The following is a 19,952-nucleotide window of genomic DNA, read 5'->3' as shown; positions in this document are numbered from 1 at the left end:
TTTTCGTAGTACAAGGTAGTCCCCGGGTTACAAATGAGATCCTTTCCCAAGTATGGCTAAGTCAAATTTGAACAAGCACATACGATTCTTATTTTACGTCAATTAGTCAAATGATTGTCTTACTAAAGTCGTGGCCTAATGTTTTGAGAATGACAAGTATTGGTTTTCACAAAGTTTGCTGCTTCGGTATTTGTAGATCGTTTTGTCAGATGTCAGATGGTATACTGAATTATAATTACAAGCATTTCATAAGTGTCAAAAGCTTTTATTGACAATTACATTAAGTTTATGCAAAGAGTCGATATTTGCCGTGTTGGTCCTTCTTTTTGAAGACCTGTGCAATTCACCCTGGCATGCTGTCAATCAACTTCTGGGCCAAATCCTGACTGATGGCAGCCCGTTCTTACATAATCAATGCTTGGAGTTTGTCAGATTTTGTGGGTTTTTGTTTGTCCACCTGCCTCTTGAGGATTGACCACAAGTTCTCAATGAGATTAAAGTCTGGGGAGTTTCCTGGCCATGGACCCAAAACGTTGATGTTTTGTTCCCCGAGCCACTTAGTTATCACTTTTGCCTTGTGGCACGGTGCTCCATCATGCTGGGAAAGGCACCGTTCATCACCAAACTGTTCTTGGATGGTTGGGAGAAGTTGCTCTCTGGGGATGTTTTGGTACCATTCTTTATTCATTCTTAGGCAAAATTGTGAGTGAGCCCACTCCCTTGGCTGAGAAGCAGCCCCATACATGAATGGTCTCAGGACTTGGTTTGTATGACACAGGACTGTGTCATGCAAAAAAATATTGTCTTCTCCAGACAATATTTTTTCTGGATGCCCCAGACAATCGGAAAGGGGATTCATCAGAGAAAATGACTTTACCCCAATACTCAACAGTCCAATCCCTGTAACTTTTGCAGAATATCAGTCTGTCCCTGATGTTTTTCTTGGAGAGAAGTGGCTTCTTTGCTGTCCTTCATGACACCAGGCCATCCTCCCAAAGGCTTCACCTCTCTGTGTGTGCAGATGCACTCACACCTGCCTGCTGCCATTCCTGAGCAAGCTCTACACTGGTGGTGCCCCAATCCCACAGCTGAATCAACTTTAGGAGATGGTCCTGGCACTTGCTGGACCTTCTTGGGTGCCCTGAAGCCTTCTTCACAATTGAACCTCTCTCCTTGAAGTTCTTGATGATCTGATAAATGGTTGATTTAGGTGCAATCTTATTAGCAGCAATATCCTTGCCTGTGAAGCCCTTTTTGTGCAAAGCACAATCCTTTTAAAGCATCCGATCTGCTATTCTAACTCAATCAGCATGACAGAGCGATTTCCAGCCTTGTCCTCGTCAACACTGTCACCGTCACCTGTGTTAATGGGAGAACCACTGAAATGATGTCAGCAGGTCCTTTTGTGGCAGGGCAGTGGAAATGGGTGGCAAAGAGGGACTTTGCAATTAATTGCAATTCATCTGATCACTTCATAATATTCTGGTGTATATGGAAATTGCCATCATAAAAACTGAGGCAGCAGACTGTGAAAATTAATATTTGTGTCATTCTCAAAACATTTATCTACGGCTGTATATTATGTATTTTTACCTTTATGCCTAGAAAACACCTAAGAAACAGTTGCAAATACACTAAAACATGTTAAACATAAGAGTAAAAAAAGAAATGTCATTAAATAGTTTGGATAGGATAAAAGAAATACATTATGATTATGATTTAAGATTAACACTGACTTGTTTCATCAAAGTCTTGCATACCAGAAGGGGTTTTCATGAGATAACATTAACAACCATTGAAACCATGGAATTTTCCATTAGTCTCGAAAAGCAGTAACTTACACACTGGGGAGGCTGCATTCCAGCAGAGCCTCTCACACTGCATTGAATGCAAGACAATTTAATTACTTTTTCCCCAGACAAGTCAAGGCAAGAAGGAGCAATCCAAAGACAACTTCCAAATGATTAATGTTTTTGGTACAACAGCATTAGAATTTGTTTGCAATAGTTATACAATCTGTTAATATTCTTGTGTTTGGAATAAATTGAAACACTGTGTGTGGAACATCTTTAAAAAGCAAGTGAACAGGTATGAGTATTAGGCAAAGAAGCGCCTTGATTATTGCAAACCATTGTATTTAACTGAAATTTCCAATATAACAGGCTTTATGGCAGTCTGTTCACAAGTACAAGTTATCTAACGTTCTAACCCGGGGACTGAAAATTCACTAATCCGACTAAGCCAGCTAAACTGACTTTGTCAGGTATCCCGTACGAGTCAATTAAGAGTTACATTTTTACTTAAATGAAATATTTGTAACATCAGACTCAAATATGATTATGAGCTCAAAAAAATTAAGACCTAGTAAACTTAAATTTAAGACTTAAGACATTTCAAGGCCTTAATTAGTTGAACACGATTTTAAGATTTTCTTTAATACCCTGTGTCGATGCTCGCACACCCAGCGTATTCCAACAGTTATGTCATATATATTTTTTTGCTCATTTCAGTGTGTATGGAAACACTTTCGGAAACAATGTGAAAACGCCTGTGTGGACGAACCCTAAGACAAGCAAGAGCTCTTGTTTTTTGTTATTCGTCTAGAGCATTCTACTTTTAGCTGTACAAGCATTTTGGTCTTTTGGGAGACACAAACATCATTTGTAGAATATTACAAGTGCAAAGGCCCTATTATTTGTCAATAAGTAAAAAAAAAAAGACGGGACACATTGACACGCCACTGGCAATTTAAAGACCCCTGATTCACTGCACTGTGTGTTATTTGGGACTAAGGAAGAAACTCAGAGCAGCGACCTACAAACTGAGAGGAGGAACCTCCCTTCCTGCGCTAAGTGACCAATATTTAAGAAAGGGAATCAGCACAAATAAGTGAATGGAAAAAGATGAACTGATTGACATTCCAGCAGAGTCAGCGTTGTCGTTACGTTGTTTAGCCTAGATAAGCAGTATTGGCCGGCGCAGCTGCACTGGTCTATTCACATTTTTAGGCATTACCTCACGCAGGTAAAAAACGCTGGGCCTCCCTGGGATGCCGTGACCCCGCCCTGCTGCCCGTATGACCGACGACCCACTGATTATCACCTCTCGGCACATGGAGTATTTGACCTGCAAACGACGCGCGGCATTCAGACAATGCCGTGTGCCTGGGCCGTTTACGCAATCGCATCTCGCTCCGTCCCGGGGAGAAAGTGGCTGGAATTTTCAAGCCCATTTTTAGTGGGTGGTAGAGAGCATGGCAAACAAACAAACAAACAGACAGACAAACAAACAAACAGATGCATGTCACTCCCAATCTGGTCCTGGTATTGACATACTGACCAAGGAATAATGCGGGTCCTAAAGTTTAACCCTATTTGCCTATTTAGACAGGATCAGTTTTATTTGGAAACATAATATAATTGAAGCAATTACCCACAAGGTCCGTAACTTTAATCCAGTCCGAATCTGCCACAGTAAAAATGACCACCTATAGTGAACACGGGTTTCTTTCAGTAATACAAGCTCAGTCCAAATTGTGATCTATCTATAAAGGCAAGTCTTGAGTAAACCGCACTTTCCCATCAAAAAGACTCTTAATGGGTACCGAGTTTCCACGTAAACGTCTCACAAACGGCCTACAGAGTAGCCCAATTTGTAAGCCACTGTACGGCTACCTATGGCGTTAACACCTGGATGGGATTTGTTTTATCTCCGCTCTCTCTGGTAATTTGAGGAAATCCCACCTGCTTCTTATCCTTCCGAATCAGCCAATCAAATCACCTTTCAATTTACATACCGAGACTCCCTTGGCAAGAGTAATCCAGTCCGAATAGGGCCTAAGTCTGGTACACAAATCATCCAGGGCCAGCCAGAACAGACGATATAATCTCACTTCGCTGGCAAACTACATGCATCTCAATTCCTCAAATCAAACCTTCTAGGCTGATATACATCCCTGGGATCATCTACCTTAATATCCTGACCTCCCCCGTACCAACTCACTGGCCCAGTATCGATCAGCCTTCCACTGCGAGGAGACCTCAGGGTACAAGGGCCACTTCCCAGTTTCCCATAGCGCTAAAGACAACAAATCGGGGCCCTCAGCCCCCAGCTCCCGCTCCACGCTGCCCATTGCCCATGCCACGCTGCCCATTGCCCATGCCACGCTGCCCATTGCCCATGCCACGCTGCCCATGCCACCTGGAACAGCCCAAGTCCTGATCAGGAACAGCTGAGAGAAATTCGTCTCGTGGCTTCCCCAGGGAATTTATTTTACTTTTGTTTTCATACGAGCAGCGGTGCTGAACTTCCTCTAAATGGAGAACGTTGTCGTCATGCACTAAATTAATCCAGTGACGCTCCCGGCCAATAAACACCTCCCCAAAGAGCTAGCCTGTGCTGCTAAGAAAGTTCACGGAAGGTCAGTGACTGATTACCTGCGGGAAAAACAAACAACAAAAATAAAAAATAGTCACCAACTTCCACGATGGTAAAGACGAAGAAACAAAGGAGGTGGCACTGGATGTGCTGGTCACGGGGGTCATGCAAATTATACTCGGCCTTACAAGCCTGCGGTCATGTGACCAAAACCTTCGCGCTCTCCAGTTGGGCACATGCTTGAGATGATCCCAAATGGATCCCAAGCACCACCCCTGGAGCCAAAAGGGGAATATCGGGAACACCGACTCCTCTTTTACCATTGCAGAGCTTCGGATCAACCTGACTCTGCTAATTTACACCCCCCCCCCCAACCTGGCCACCAAAATCTCACCTGGGTCCGGCTGGTCATGTGACCAGTGTTTAGGCATTGGTCTAAAAACTTGATGATGCCAACCCATCCTCAGTTAAACTCTGAAAATCTAGTGCCCCATAAGACAGCATAGAAAGCAGGAATTATGGCAACAGAGATATGAATCGTAAAAAAAGAAAATGGAGCCAGGTAACGTGGGCGGCCCTGACAATGTCCCAAACTGCACTGGTTCTGCGGTTCCCACACCCCCGGTTCACATTTTACTAACTTAGCAGAGGCTTGTATCCAAAGTGATATAGAACTGAGAAAACAAAGCCAGCCAATCCCTACAGCAACTCAGGGATTAAGGCCTTACTCAGGGGGCCGAGTATCGGGGGTGGGGGGGGAAACCTGCACGTATGCTGCTCCCACTGAGATTCCACACCCCCCCCTACTATGCAAGAGACACCATGCGTCTCTCCATTTCAGGGGGAACTTCAGATCCTCATGAAAACCTTCCCAGCATGAACTGCAACCTCTCACCTGGGTGGGGGGGGGACAGGCGAGCGGGCCTTGGGCTTGTCCTTGTCCTCCTTCTTGTCGCGCGGCTCCCGAGGGGGGCGCTCCCGCGGCGGTGGCCGCTCCTTCTCGTCGCGCTTCAGGCGGTCCCTCTCCCACTCCTCCTTCCTCCGCTGGCGCTCCTTCTCACGCTCCCGCTCCCTCTCGCGCTCCCTCTCCCGCTGCCGGCGCTCCCGCTCCCGGTGGTCCCGCTCCCGCTCCCTGTCGCGCTCCCGCTGCCGCTCCCGCGGGTCACGCTCCCACTCACGCTCCTACGGGACGCACACAGACACGGGGGTAGCTTATGGTTAGCAGGAGACAGATTGTGCCCAGAGAAAAGACCAATAGGAAGCCCAATCGTGCATGTCACATGGACGATGATGACCAATCCCCAGTGTTCCCCTACTGCGATTACACCAGAATCCCATATTCATGACTCTATGCTATGGTCACTCCAGTCAGAGAATATACACACAGAAATGATCACTGACGATTGCAGGGATTCATCAGCTAAAAGCAGAGGCTCAGGAACAGCTTCTGTCCCAGACTTCAACGCCTGGACATGCCCAATTATGCAATTATGCACAATCCAATCTTTGTTTTTATCCTCTTTACTTTATTTATCTATACTGTATTTTTTGCACAGTTATAAGACAAAGTCAGTTTTTCATTCTGTATGAGAGCAGCTGTGCATGTAACAAATAAAATCTTGAATCTTGAAATGCGCCAAGGGTCTATATTCACATGACTGTCTGGGATTATTAAGGACACAGCGTGCGAGTGAAAGCGTGCGAGTGTGAGCGTGCGAGTGTGAGCGTGCGAGTGTGAGCGTGCCAGTGACAGCGTGCGAGCGTGAGCGTGCCAGTGACTGCGACTGACAGCGTGTGAGTGCGACTGCGAGTGACTGCGACTGCGCGAGTGACAGCGTGCGGTAAGTGGGGTAGGGTTGGGTAAACCCCTCACATTGTAGTGGTAGGGCAACGGCGTCTCCGTATAGTGAACCCTGAAGTTCTCGTACTGCCCGCCTCTCCAGAAAGTCTCCATCTCGTAGTCGTAATAGGAGTCGGCGTAGGGATCACTGCTGTAGAGCGGGCAGAGAGGAAATGTCAACGTTTGAGGGATACATTCCGGGGACTTGACGGGAGACCAGGGGGGCGGGTCAGTGTGCTTACCCATAGCCAGGCTCCCTGAACTCCATGTCTCTGAAAGGGGGGAGAGAGGAGACAGACACACCATCAGCAAAACAGCAGTGGCCGTCCCACAGTGGCTAAGGACAGAATCTACCCCATCGGTTTGAGTCTCGAGCGAAAGGAGCCGAAGAGGAGCTGAAAGGGAGAGGAGCGACATGGAGCGGGGCTGGGGGGAGGAGGCCGGCCAGCACACTCACCCGGGCTCCCTGATCTCTCTGGTGATGCGGTAGCTGCGCTCCCTGAAGAACTCGTTCTCTTTGTCAAACTCCCGCTCATCCTCGCCGATGGTTACATTGAAGCGCTTCTCCTCAAAATCAGGCTCCTGCTCTTTGCGTATTGTGGCCTTTTTCAGCACCTGGGGGGATTGGGGGGGTGTCAAGGAGCGTCAGTCCTTACGTGCGAGGCCTCCCTTTGTCCGCTGTCGTCATTATGATTTAATCAATTATCCCGAAATGCGTGACTGAAATGCCCCGCGGTACAGATGTATGAAGACAGAAACTTCTGTGCGTAACGGTGTCAACTGAGCACTAATGTGTGCATGTTAAATAAACAAGATAGAAAATTCCACAGTCAGCCACAAGGGGGCAGATGGCAAGAATGTGCTGGAAGGGGTGGGGTGCTGGGGGTATACCTCCTTGGCGTGTCGGAGCCCCCTCTCCCAGGCACTCTCCACCGGGGGATCAGCTGGCAATGGTGGCGGGGGCAATTCTTCGAGAGCGGGCCCCCCCTGGAGGTGGGAACACGTAATAACACTCATGCCGACAAAATAATATCCATATGTTGAAATGTGTCCAAAAATGGAGCCCCTGTCTGAGAGGGACGGGGAGGGGTGGGTGGGGTTGGGCAGACTGCCTACCCAGGGGGTGGCGGGCATGAGGGGGTGTGGGCCTCCCGGGGGCCCCCCGTTGGGTGAGAAGGGGTCCGGCTTGGCGATGAGAGAGTAGTTGCCCTTGTCATTCACTCCCGGGTGGATAAATCTGCAGTTCATGCCCCAGGTGCAATTACCTGCGAAAAGAGCAAGACGTTAAAAAAAAAAAACAGGTGCCAATTTCCTGAGGGCATAAAACAGAACCGTCATAAACCATCATCCATGTCTCTACACAGGTGACACGCCTCCAATTTAACGGTCTACCAAAAAGACATGGGTAAAAACTTGTTTATAAAATTTTCACAGAAAACTTCAGGTGAAAAAAGAATTCCCGCCACAAAATAGAGCGGATGCGGTATAATGGCTCCCCCTGCTGGATACAGGTAACAATGACAACACAGAACAGAATAACTATAAAAACGTTTTTTTTTTTTTAACTGACCCATACCTAGACAGAAACACAATACTTTCTCGGGGCCCATTGGGCTCAGGTTGGGTCGCAGACCTATAGCTACAGTCATTGTTGATAAGAATGGCACTTGAGTGTTAGTCCATGGGCGCCATTAGGGGGCGCTCTTCTGTACAGAACTCATAATCGTGACCTCCAGAGCTACAACCCATCCACTTTCATGGATTCTTTTGCCTTTTGGAATAAAATTAAAATGGTTACAGTGGCGTTCACTGCCACCTAAAATGAGAAATTATTTTCAAATAAGCCTACTTCCTAATGTGACCAAAAAGCATAGCAGGACTGAATTACGGGCTTTTCCAGCCAGTAAGTGTAACAGCAGAAATGAGTAACAACGCAGCCACTGAGTTAGCCTGCCTGATCTGCTGACTAATCTTAACATTAAGACCACCTTCAACAGAATGCACATGACTTAATTCTCCAGCTGAGTTAAACCGAGTTATATTTCATTACCAACTAGGGCTGCAACAACTAATCGATTTAATCGATTAAAATCGATTATTAAAATAGTTGCCAACTAATTTAATAATCGATTAGTTGGGTCTACGTTATTATACACATAAGTACAGTGGCAACCTCCTAATTTGGGAGCAGTAAGCTAACCAAAGCCGCGGTGGCAGTAAAGTACCATTAAGCTGGATGCCAACCGCCATAAAAGAAAAAAGTAAATGCACATAAACGCCATTTACGCACCTTTTAAATTTACAAAACAGCTTTTACTCAATTTTTTAAGATCACTAATGTTAATGATATAGTTACCCACCGTTTTTACTGCTGTGCATATAGTTTACCCACCTTAAATTTCTTGTTACCACTACACCACTGCTTAATTTCTTCACGATAGAAATTTATAGTAATATCAAATGTTGTAGTACTCAAGACCAGTTTTTGAAGGTCTCGATCTTGTCTTTGAAGCAGCCGTATTTGTACTCGTTCTTGTCAAGGACTCGGGATTTTATTTCGAGACCATAACTCTGAGAATATTCTTATTAATGAGCCGTTTACTGTCGGATTGGATAACTAATAACTGCAACCAATGGCGTTACTGCCGGCCGCGTTACCCGCCCCGTCCCTTCACACACGCACATGTGTTTAAATGAACGCAGGGGAAGTCGTGGTTGTCAACACAATCAGCTATTATGGGGCTAGAAATGCGGCTACATACAGTATACCACAACGTGTTTACCCTACCATTCTATTAGGTGGGCGCCCCAAGTTAATTTTATTTAATTTCATTTTCTATATAGCTCCAGATCGCAACCGAAGTCATTTAAGGCTACCTTTCCGATAGAACAGGTTTATATCTTGTCCTTTTATTAAACAAACTAAATAGCCTTATATTATTTATCTTATTTACAGTTCATCACTGTAGTATGCTGAAACAACCGGACACGTTTTAAAACAAAATTTGCCGCCTGCCGTTCACGGGCACCAATCGTCTTATTTGCGTTGCTCAGTAATTTTTAGCGTAAGATGCGGAAAAGGCTTTTTCTTCGCAATAAATGTTTACTTTATTTGTCCGTAATAAATGCAGACATACTCGCTGGCGTGCTCTCTCCCCCTGTCATATATGTGTATCAACATTAAATAACATTAGACAATTCTTTAATAATATTCTTAGTAGCAGCAGCGGTAGTCTGTGCTTTTACATTAAAAAACTGGAGTACTGAATACATTATCTAAAGCACCATGCTGGTTGCACTTTATAAAACAAGATTTTGTGTATTTCATTACGTTGATTCAGCTGCTACAAATTATTAATTTTTTTTGTATACTCTTAATGTAGCATACATTTGTTTTTTATGTGAGTTGCTGGAAACAACTTTTGTACAAAGACAGACTGGGTTATTAAAAATTGCTGGAAATCAAATTGTTTTTTTGCCCCCCCCCCAATCCGATTAATCGAAAAAGTAATCGACAGATTAATCGATTATCAAAATAATCGTTAGTTGCAGCCCTATTACCAACATTGAAAAATGACCACATGTTTCGACATCTTGTTTTGCCCCTTTAAAACGCAGTGCAGATCATCACATTTAATAAATAAGTAGCCCTTTAATTCCCTTGAACAATTAAGCAATAGGACTGACTTGTTACATGTTAGATAACCTATTAGCCTATCAAAGCTGTGCAAATGATCAAAGGAACACAGTTTACTAGCACAAATACGGTCATGCTTTGCTTAACAACAGGGATACGTCCGAGGAAATGCATTGCTAGGGAATTTCATTCATGCGCAAACATCATGAAGTGTATTTACACAAATCTAAATTGAACAGCCCACTGCAGACCTAGGCTATATGGTACAGTATGGTCCAGTAACATAAAGTACAGCATAGTAAACTATGTTACAGGTTACGTATCAAGTATAGCATAGTAGGTTTGTTTACACTAGCATCACCACAAACATACGAACAATGCGTTGCACTACGACGTTATGATGGCTACGATGTCGTTAAGCCATATGAATTTTTCGGATCCACTGTAATCTTATGGGACCACCGTCGTATATGCGGTCCATCCCTGACCGAAATCCCGTTATGAGGTGCATGACTGTACATGTAACAGCTTATTAAAGCTAATACAAATTCCTTAAGTGATGTATGTATTCTATGTATTCTATGGACATTTCAGCCAAATTCAAATAATATTTCAATAATATCCATCCATCCTCCACTGCTTATCGGAGTCCACATCGCGGGGACAGCACTCTGAGACGAAATGCCTTAACCCCCCCCCCCTTTCTCAAACTAATATAATTTGATTAAAGAACCACGAAGCAATAACTGCACAGGCAGGAGACTGGTTTTAGGGGGCTTGGTGCTTGGTTTGAGCGAGTCATTAATGAAGCCCGTGCCACGGAGTGCTGCAGAGCAGCGAGGGCCCGACCCCCCGCCCTGCAGCAGCCTGGGGAGCTCTCTGATAATTGCATGTTTGATGGCTGACATACTTTTCGCACAATTTTAGATGGGCACACAGTGTCCTTCAAACTAGGCACTCTATAAACGCGAGCAAATAAAGTGTCCTTCTGCGTGGTGCACTTTCGGCAAAATAGTCAATTTTCAGTTAAAAAGAACATCTCTATTTGCCAGGCGATTGCTAAGGTTCATTTCCATGTTTATTACCAAACAAACGATAATTCCGATAAAATCGAACAAAGAAAAACATCTGAGCACACTAAGTAGAGTACCTGAATGATGGAGCCCGCACGGCGACACGTATTGGGGGTTCGACGTTTACAATACCGTGCAATTGAAAAATAAGTGCTGTGAATAAGTGAATAAAGACTTTGTGAAGGTTTGTATTTTAAGAAGTAAAAAGTTAGCTAGCTCGTCAAAATAGCGTATAAAAAGTTAGCTAGCTCATCAAAATAGCATATAAAAAGTTAGCTAGCTCGTCAAAATAGCGTATAAAACGTTAGCTAGCTCAGCGGCTACCAATGTGGGAGGCTCATGAGCTAGCTGGCTAACAACGACAACCAGCAGCTAAGGAGCCGCCTTGCAGGCCTATTCATTACATGGATAACTTGAGCAAGGAATAACAGCAGCTAGCAGGGCTTCTATATGACAATGCAGCTAGCACAGCTGCCTAGTCAATGGCTGATAGGTGAGCCACATTAATGGGCACAACCAGTCCTTTAGTGGTCCATATTAGTATATTCTGCTTTTCAACACTGATGCCCAAATAGGATAACATGTGTTCACTTGGTTCCCTATTTATCATGCATCCAGCATGACTTCCAGCCGACCCGTATCCCTGATTCCTAACGTCCATCGTTGCCCATCTACACTCCATGCCCATCGAATGCGCCCAGGTACAGATCCCTGATTTGGTGACAAAAAATAAATGCGTGATGATAGACCAGTGTCTCCCAATCCGGTCCTCGGGGACCCACAGTCGGTCAGCAAAATGGACAGACAACATTGTACAATCAAAGCATTTATTCAGAAGACGATATAGAGAGAGAATTTGAATCAGGCAAGTGGAATGATAAAGTTTATCACAAGCTTCCCTGTCTTTTCTTAATCTTTTCATATAATTCTTTAAGTAATCTATCTATAACAAGCATACACTATACAGTATACTCCCGTTATAGTGGACTCGCTTATAACGGAATATCGTCTATAACAAACGAATCCCGCTGGTCCCGGCCGTGCGCCTTTACGAACTTGCAGAAAAAGCATCAGATATAGCAGACTCGCATATAACGGAATTTCGTTTATAACGGACAAACAATTTGGTCCCCAGGGCCACTTTTAGGTGTAGTTTTGTTCGGCTATAACAGACATGCAGGCTCCGCCTACAAGGACTATAAGAGACTTTGCCAGATCCCTTAAAGTCCATTATAACAGGATTGTACTCTGTGTGTCTCATGGAAAGTGAAATGTGGTACACAAGAGAGATTTTCCCCAAAGCGATTAATAATATTCCATGTTCTGTTCTATTCAACAGGCTCAGCTTATCACTGCCTCCATCTTTTATGTGCATGAATTACTGTTTGTGCCTCATTAACAAAAATAAGTGTGATGGGCAGAAATACGTGCTGCTGGAGGTCAAGGTGATTCTATTGATAACAAGACCTTTCTGTAAAGAATCTCTGAGAATGAAATGCAGAGGTAATTCACTTGAAGCTCAGCAGCGGATCAGTATTTCTTTTTGCACCACAAATGTAACGGTCTCCTTGGGTCTCGCGGTTTTGCTCTTTGTGGCTTTGGGCCAACACTGACTGGTGAGCATGAGTGACACAACATGAATTTGTAAAATTATTCTCACTACAGATTTAAGTCGCGGTTGAAACGTGCTATATAATGCATATCCTAAACAGCAGCCTTTGCGATCTGCGTGGTTTCAAATCGTGATTTCGATTTCAAATCGATAAATCGTTCAGTCCTACTACTAATAATAATGAATTAAACATGGAATATGCCCTTTTCCTTCAAGTAATCCATGCATATCGATGCAGATCACCAGTATCTCCCCGCATTTCGATCAATCAGAATGGCGGTGATGCGACCAGCTCTGTTTGGTCAGGCTTTCATCAGCTCAGGTATGGCTCGGGTACGGCTTGGGTGCGGCTCGCACAATTTACAAACTGTCTTTTGGTGGTACAACTTGGGTATGACTTGGTCCTTGGCGGCAGTTGAAAAGTGCAGTATGTTGCAAATCTGCAAGCCCAAACATGCATCTTTCCATGCACCAGAAGGACATCCTACCTTTCATGAAGAACCTGCAGATAGGACGGGGCCGGATCTTCCTATCCATAGGGTCCTTCACCTCCCCCTCTTCCAGATCGTCATCCTGCAGGGAACATACCAGCGTTTAGATGCCAATGCACATGCCGAGTTACCCTGTCTGATTTTGGAAAGAAATCGGAGTTCCACAGCGAGCATCAATTAACAGGGTGGTTTAACAGACAGACACAAGACAGTCTTTAGACACAGCAACCCCTGTATGCTCCAAAGTGATATTCTGCAGGGCATCAGTTATTTACAGCTCAGCTCGAAGTACAGTGAAATGAAATCATATATCATGCATCCTTCAGCTTTACTGAGAAGTCAGTACAGAATAAACACAGGGAGCTCGAAGAACTAGTCAACACACAACTGCCATTCAGCTCCACTGGTACAGTCAATTTCAGCGTTTCTCTGAATTAAGAGGTTTGGCGTGGGGGGGTTGGAACTATTGAAAAAAATGCAGATACCAACATCATCGATGCACAAATTCTTATTCTTATAATTTTTTTGTGATGAAATGTTCCCTCTCCATCTATGGTGGTAAATAAACAATTACATGAATTAAAATAGTTACTGCGAAATGATTAACCTATTTTTTTATTTTTTTTTTAGCAATTACTAAATTGAGTCCTCAGCAGTTTGTCTGTCTACAGTGCTTCACTCAGCAACGCAACAGCCTAACTGTGTATGTGAATAACCCTAACTGCACTGCACACAGCCTGCGTATGTGAATAACCCTAACTGCACTGCACACAGCCTGCGTATGTGAATAACCCTAACTGCACTGCACACAGCCTGCGTATGTGAATAACCCTAACTGCACTGCACACAGCCTGCGTATGTGAATAACCCTAACTGCACTGCACACAGCCTGCGTATGTGAATAACCCTAACTGCACTGCACACAGCCTGTGTATGTGAATAACCCTAACTGCACTGCACACAGCCTGTGTATGTGAATAACCCTAACTGCACTGCACACAGCCTGTGTATGTGAATAACCCTAACTGCACTGCACACAGCCTGTGTATGTGAATAACCCTAACTGCACTGCACACAGCCTGTGTATGTGAATAACCCTAACTGCACTGCACACAGCCTGTGTATGTGAATAACCCTAACTGCACTGCACACAGCCTGTGTATGTGAATAACCCTAACTGCACTGCACACAGCCTGTGTATGTGAATAACCCTAACTGCACTGCACACAGCCTGTGTATGTGAATAACCCTAACTGCACTGCACACAGCCTGTGTATGTGAATAACCCTAACTGCACTGCACACAGCCTGTGTATGTGAATAACCCTAACTGCACTGCACACAGCCTGTGTATGTGAATAACCCTAACTGCACTGCACACAGCCTGTGTATGTAAATAACCCTAACTGCACTGCACACAGCTTAACTGCATGGCACACACCCTGTTTATGTGACTCAGTCTAACTTGGTGGGTGTGTTGTGGGAAGTGGTCTCTTCCAGTGTCTGACCACATTTCACATACAGAACCCATTAAGGTTACCATTAATGTTACTAGGTCATCAGGGGATAGATTAACGGGTAGACGGGTAGAACACCATAATGGGACATTTAAGCAGGTTTCAGTGTATATGGGATGTAATCTCTGAGATGCATCTCTGCCCCCCCACCACCTAACTCAATGCCTGCTCTGCTTACCTACCTCATCTGTTTTTATTTTCCTTTGAAAATATCTGCATAAGCTCATTGTATTACAGCTTCATAACAGCGAATGCTAAATGACAATGTAATACAGCCTATTAGTGCCATTGAGTAGCTGAATTCTGTAATGCGGGGGGTTGGGGGGGGGTAGGGAGCTTCACGAGGGAGTCTCCGAGGCGTTGAATTAGATGATTGATCGGATAGAAGTTTTCTGCCGTGGTGGCAAAGATTTTGGCCTGGCAGGCTGCCACGGAGAAACATTACCAACAGAAATACTGCATTTCATTCACCGGTCAATCCATCCAACCATTTTCTGTACTTGCTCAGGGTCATGGGCGTCTAGGAGCCTATGCAGAAAGCTACAGGTGCAATTCTGGGAGTAAACCAGGACAGGGCTCACACACTCACCCATACACCCCTATGGACACCTATGTTGTCTTAATGGTTAGGGAAGCGCACTTGTAATTGAAAGATTGCAGGTTCGAATCCCCGACCGGCAAGGCACCACTGAGGTACCCTGAGCAAGGTACCGCCCCCAAGCACTGCTCCCCGGGCGCTGAATTAGCTGCTCCCTGCATGTCACAAAGAACACATTTCGTTGTTGTGCACTGTGTGCTGTGGTGTGTCAACAATGACAACTAATCACTAAATTCCAATTTAAATTTGGCAAATTCGATTCAATTCAATTTCGGGCCGTGTGGGAAACCTGGAGAACGCAGAGGAAACTCCATGACAACATGGGAAGAATATGCAAATTCAACACACAGAGCCATGGTGGAGACTCGAATGCTGGTCCCAGAGATGGGAGGCAGCAGTGCTAACCGCTGCACCAAAGCACCTGGAATTATAATGCTCTCATACCACGAAAAATAAATACAAACATTACATTAACTGGGGGCGGACCCAAAAGGGAGAGACAGCCATATGCAGAAGAAGCTTCACTGGCACAGTGTTTGATTTGTCACGCAAGAAGCTGTATGTAACTCATAGGCTTTGCAAAGAGGAGGGTGCATTCGGGCAGCTGCACCTTTTTATTGTTAGGGCTGAATGAACACGGCTTGTGAGCTGGAAACCGCCATACAGGGGTGGAATACAGGGGTGCACATTTCAGGACAGGGGGCACGTAAAGCATGGGGAAGAAATGCAGCATGATCTTCCCTCTCAGCACGACCAAAGGAACGATAACTGCATTAATCGTACACCAGTCGGAGATGCACGTAATTCTGCACCACTAACATCCCTGTGATGACCAGGAAGAAAGCATGCATTACAAAGTAGCTAACTGGACAAAGAAAGTACAACAGCTGTATAATCGCAAGGTTGGAAAATGTGAGAGATAAAACCACTAAAGGCTATTTAAATGGGATTAAGATGGGGCATTTTGTGATGCAGTGAAAGTAGCATTACTCATAGCAAACCTGTCTGCATTCAATGAGGTGTCTCCTGACCGAATGAGGAAAAAGATTTGACAACATCAACTCTGACAGTTGTTCTGTCATACAAATCCAAACAGAATGAGGTGGCAAAATCTGGCGCCTAATAGTTAGCCAGAGTGGATAACCAGAGGGCAATCACAGGTGGAGCAGAAGCAAGTCAAAGTAGCGTGCGTGGGTGTGAGCTAGTGTGAGACTGACTACTGGCAGGTAAAGAGAAGCTGACAGCAATTACTCTCTAGGTATTTATGAGTAACACTGACAGATCGGAACATCTAAAGCATTACCTTAATCTGTTATTAAAATCACACGCAATTTAATATGATCACTAGTTTTACAAGCTTCACGGTCATGCTAGATTGCACAGCAAAAATAAAGGTTCAGAGAAAGTTCCTAACTCCTTAAATAGTACACAAAAACTTGCTTAAATGATATGATATTTTTAAACACTGTTACCAAGCCTGGTACAAGCACATGATGGTATTATTGCCACAGCCCCTGAATATATGCAAAAAACAGCTGTTATCTAGAAGTACGGCAAGGCAAAACCTTTAAGTCTGCTAACCATCTACACCATAATTTCATTAACTTGAAAAAAGTCTGATAATTTGCAGAATTAAAGCCTTTCTAAAGCAAGATATTTAAAACAAAGAAATAAATGCAAAATCGAACTGCATTGACACCCACCCCAAAGAGTGATAAAAAAAAAGACAAAAGACTGTAATTATATATAAATAAAGTGAATTCAAAGGCAATACAAACAGGATGGGATCACAGGTTAAAGTGAAATGATGCCAGAATGTGAAGTCTTTCTTGTGGTTAGGAAGAGGCAGCATGCACTGGGCTGCAGGAGAACATTGAGTAACACTGATGGAAAGGTCTAAAGCACACGGTCAAGACAGAGCATCTCCATACTCACATCGATCTCTCCCTCGTCAATCTCGCCATCGTCTTCGTCCTTCTTCTTCTCGCGGAGGAGCTCACGTCGGCTTCTCTCTGATGCCTTAGGCTCCTCAGGATTCCTCGGCTGAGAGTCCTTCTGGGGAGCCATGATAGCGTTCTTCTCCTTCTTCTTCTTCCTCCTGTCGTCCTCTTCATCATCCTCTTCCTCCTCTCCCTCCTCCCCTGCCCCTTTCTCTGCCTCCTCATCCTCGGGCGGGGGTGCGCTCTGCTCCTCGGGAACCTCCTCATCATAGTCCAACTCGTGCTCGTCCAGCTCTCTCGACACAGACGATGACTCGTCCTTCAGGTCACTCACCATGCGCCTTACCACCTCCTCCCCCCTGTCTCCCAGCACCCCCGCTGAGGTCGTACCCATCACCTTCATTCCATCCTCGTCCTCATCATCTTCTTCCTGGTGAGTGGCTGTTATCTCCTCCTCATCCTCGTCATCTTCAGCTGCAGTGAGTGGCTTCTCATGATCTGCCTCAGAATCTAGATAACCAGGACCCTGGCCAATCATGTCCTCCTCTTCGTCATCTTCCTCTTCCTCATCAGCTGAATGGCCAACCCCTCTACACCCCCCAGCTACCACTCCCCTCTGCTCTTCCTGTTCTAGAATGTTCTCCTCCCCATCTTCTCCACCATGCTCCTCATACTCCTGCTCAGACACTCGGGCTCCTTCCTCCAGATCCTCCTCCAGGTCACCCAAATCAGAGTCCCTCCCTCCCTCGTCCTCATCACCATCTTGATCGGAGTCATTCAGAAGATCGCTATCGGAGATCTCCTTCTCTTCCTCCGCAAGGGATTGTGGGGACTGTGTGGGACTTTCAGGAGTATCCATCAGAGGTTATTCTGCAAAGAACATGGCAAGAGACGCTGCATTTTAACAAAGCCCAAGCAGAACATAAACTGGAAACATAACAGTGAAATGCAAAAGAAAATTCAATTTTACATCTGAGCCTTATTTTGCATAGAAATGCAAACAATAAACATGGCAGAAATAAAAACCACGATAATTAAAAGAAGCATCTGTTCTTATAAATACAGAGCCCCAGTATTTAAGTCTAAGTCTAAAGTCTAAGCATTATACTTAATGTCGTGTAACCTTAAGGACCCTAACCCCTTTGCTAAATTTGAGCATATATATGCAGCATGGGAAAACTAATAAGAATAGAATAGAATATTTATTTTATTTGCAGACTCATGGTCTTTATTTACAGACGAATGAATAACCGTCACAACTGACTGCAGCAGTCGAGTACAGTGTTTTTGGCAGCATAACCCCGAGTGCTGCAATATGGGGTTCCCTACCATACCAGCGAAAACTAAAAAAAATAAATAAAATAAATGCCATAAACAGGCACAGGAAATTGGCTTCAAAATCCCAAAAGAATAGCAATATATTAATCTAGAACCGTATTACGACTACTGTAAATCTAACAAACGAATAGTGACATAAATAAATAACTTTTGTTTTACAGTTAACAAGTTTTAATTAATCAATTTGCACCGGAAATGCACTAATAATTACTCATTAGAGTGTGCGTTTCACTTATATTCCTATAAACCACGTTAAATTATGTATTATGTAATGAAAATGAACTAAGCCGTAAGCTAACTAGTTGGCTAAGTTCAGCCGCGTTTAAGGTAAAACCACAACCTCATCAGACTGCACCTTTCCAGCTGAAACACTAACGCCGCCTTCACTTTCCTTTGGCCCCGGCTCGGAAGGCCATACCCCGGCACCAAGTAACCTCCTAAACCGCTAGCAGGTTAGCTGCCGCTCAGCAAGCCGGCTAGCGGCCGCAGGCCCACACACCGTCCTTGCATCGAAGGTACAAGCGCGGCCCGGTAGCTGCCGTCTGCAAGCGCCACATCCACTCAAACATGAAATTAACTTACATTGAGAGGTTAAACGATACATTGCACTTAGAAAAAACGCCTTTCCCCAGCCTTCGTGTGGCACTAGGAGCCACGCTTCCCTCCTCGTTAACAATACGCAGCTAGTAGTTACCTCCTAAAACGGCAAAATACTCGTAATAGAAATCAGGTGGTTAGCTACACATTTCACTTTTACCTTTCCAACCTGAGCGTCTTTGGAGACAGAGCCACGATCTTAGAACTACTCAGGCTCTCCTGTCCGTGTCTGAAAAACTATAATAAATATTAGATTATTGTTATCGTATTTTACCGGAGAGAACATTAAACCCGCACTACACAGTGAGAGCGGCCATTTCCTGACGTCATCAATGTGAGACAGTGCCCAAAGCTCCTGTGGCGTGTTCGTGTCTTCGCAAACTGATTCCAGATCGTATTTATTTACCTCTGTTCCCCCCTGGAACATTATAAACTAAACGATTCAACTGATTCGGGTTCTGAAATTACCGTCTGTCTGTGTTCTGCAGGGACTTAAAGAATGAAAAGGAAAATGGCGTAACAGCCACTAAGGGAAATTTCAGCTTTTAATGGCAATATTAGTAATTGCTTATTTAATAAAGTTATGAGTATTCCTGTGTACCACATGTCATTTACTTTCATGATCACTGCGGACTAATTTTTTGTGTTATTTTAATTATTATTTATTTAAACATTTAAATGCAAAACGAATAAACAAATTTTGAAACTAAATTGCAAATTACTTTTTTTGTGCTTAGAACTTTAGTAATAGCACGTCATGTCTTTACTGCTTTATGACCACCGTGTGTCTCACACTCCTTGGTATATATCTCAACTGCACTTCCAGTAGCTACATCTCTGGCCAGTTTTTTGACATTCTTCATTCTACATTCATTCTTTAGTGACTGACTTTAAAAGTAAATTGAATATCTAGTGTTTTGTATTATAAAAATG

General features: G+C 44.3%; 1 protein-coding gene across 6 annotated transcripts in view; it reads right to left on the bottom strand.

The window, feature by feature from the left end:
• Positions 1 to 19,391, bottom strand: part of zc3h18 (zinc finger CCCH-type containing 18) — a 32,284-nt gene extending 12,893 nt beyond the window's left edge. For 3 of the 6 annotated variants that reach the window (XM_023827226.2, XM_072698588.1, XM_072698589.1), the window contains exons 1-9: positions 19,180 to 19,390; positions 17,080 to 17,954; positions 13,028 to 13,112; positions 7,334 to 7,482; positions 7,109 to 7,204; positions 6,675 to 6,832; positions 6,460 to 6,489; positions 6,251 to 6,368; positions 5,273 to 5,559 (exon numbers count right to left, since the gene is read on the bottom strand). In XM_023827226.2, coding sequence (XP_023682994.2) covers positions 5,273 to 5,559; positions 6,251 to 6,368; positions 6,460 to 6,489; positions 6,675 to 6,832; positions 7,109 to 7,204; positions 7,334 to 7,482; positions 13,028 to 13,112; positions 17,080 to 17,943 — 1,787 coding nt within the window. In that variant the 5' untranslated portion in view covers positions 17,944 to 17,954; positions 19,180 to 19,390. The other 3 variants (XM_023827229.2, XM_072698590.1, XM_023827227.2) reach the window with 2 other exon arrangements.
• Positions 19,392 to 19,952: the final 561 nt, after the last annotated feature.

This window comes from Paramormyrops kingsleyae, chromosome 13, assembly GCF_048594095.1.
Source record: "Paramormyrops kingsleyae isolate MSU_618 chromosome 13, PKINGS_0.4, whole genome shotgun sequence".
Taxonomy (NCBI): Eukaryota; Metazoa; Chordata; class Actinopteri; order Osteoglossiformes; family Mormyridae; genus Paramormyrops; species Paramormyrops kingsleyae.
Note: the sequence above shows the minus strand (reverse complement) of the source record. Positions and strands in the feature narration are given on the sequence as shown.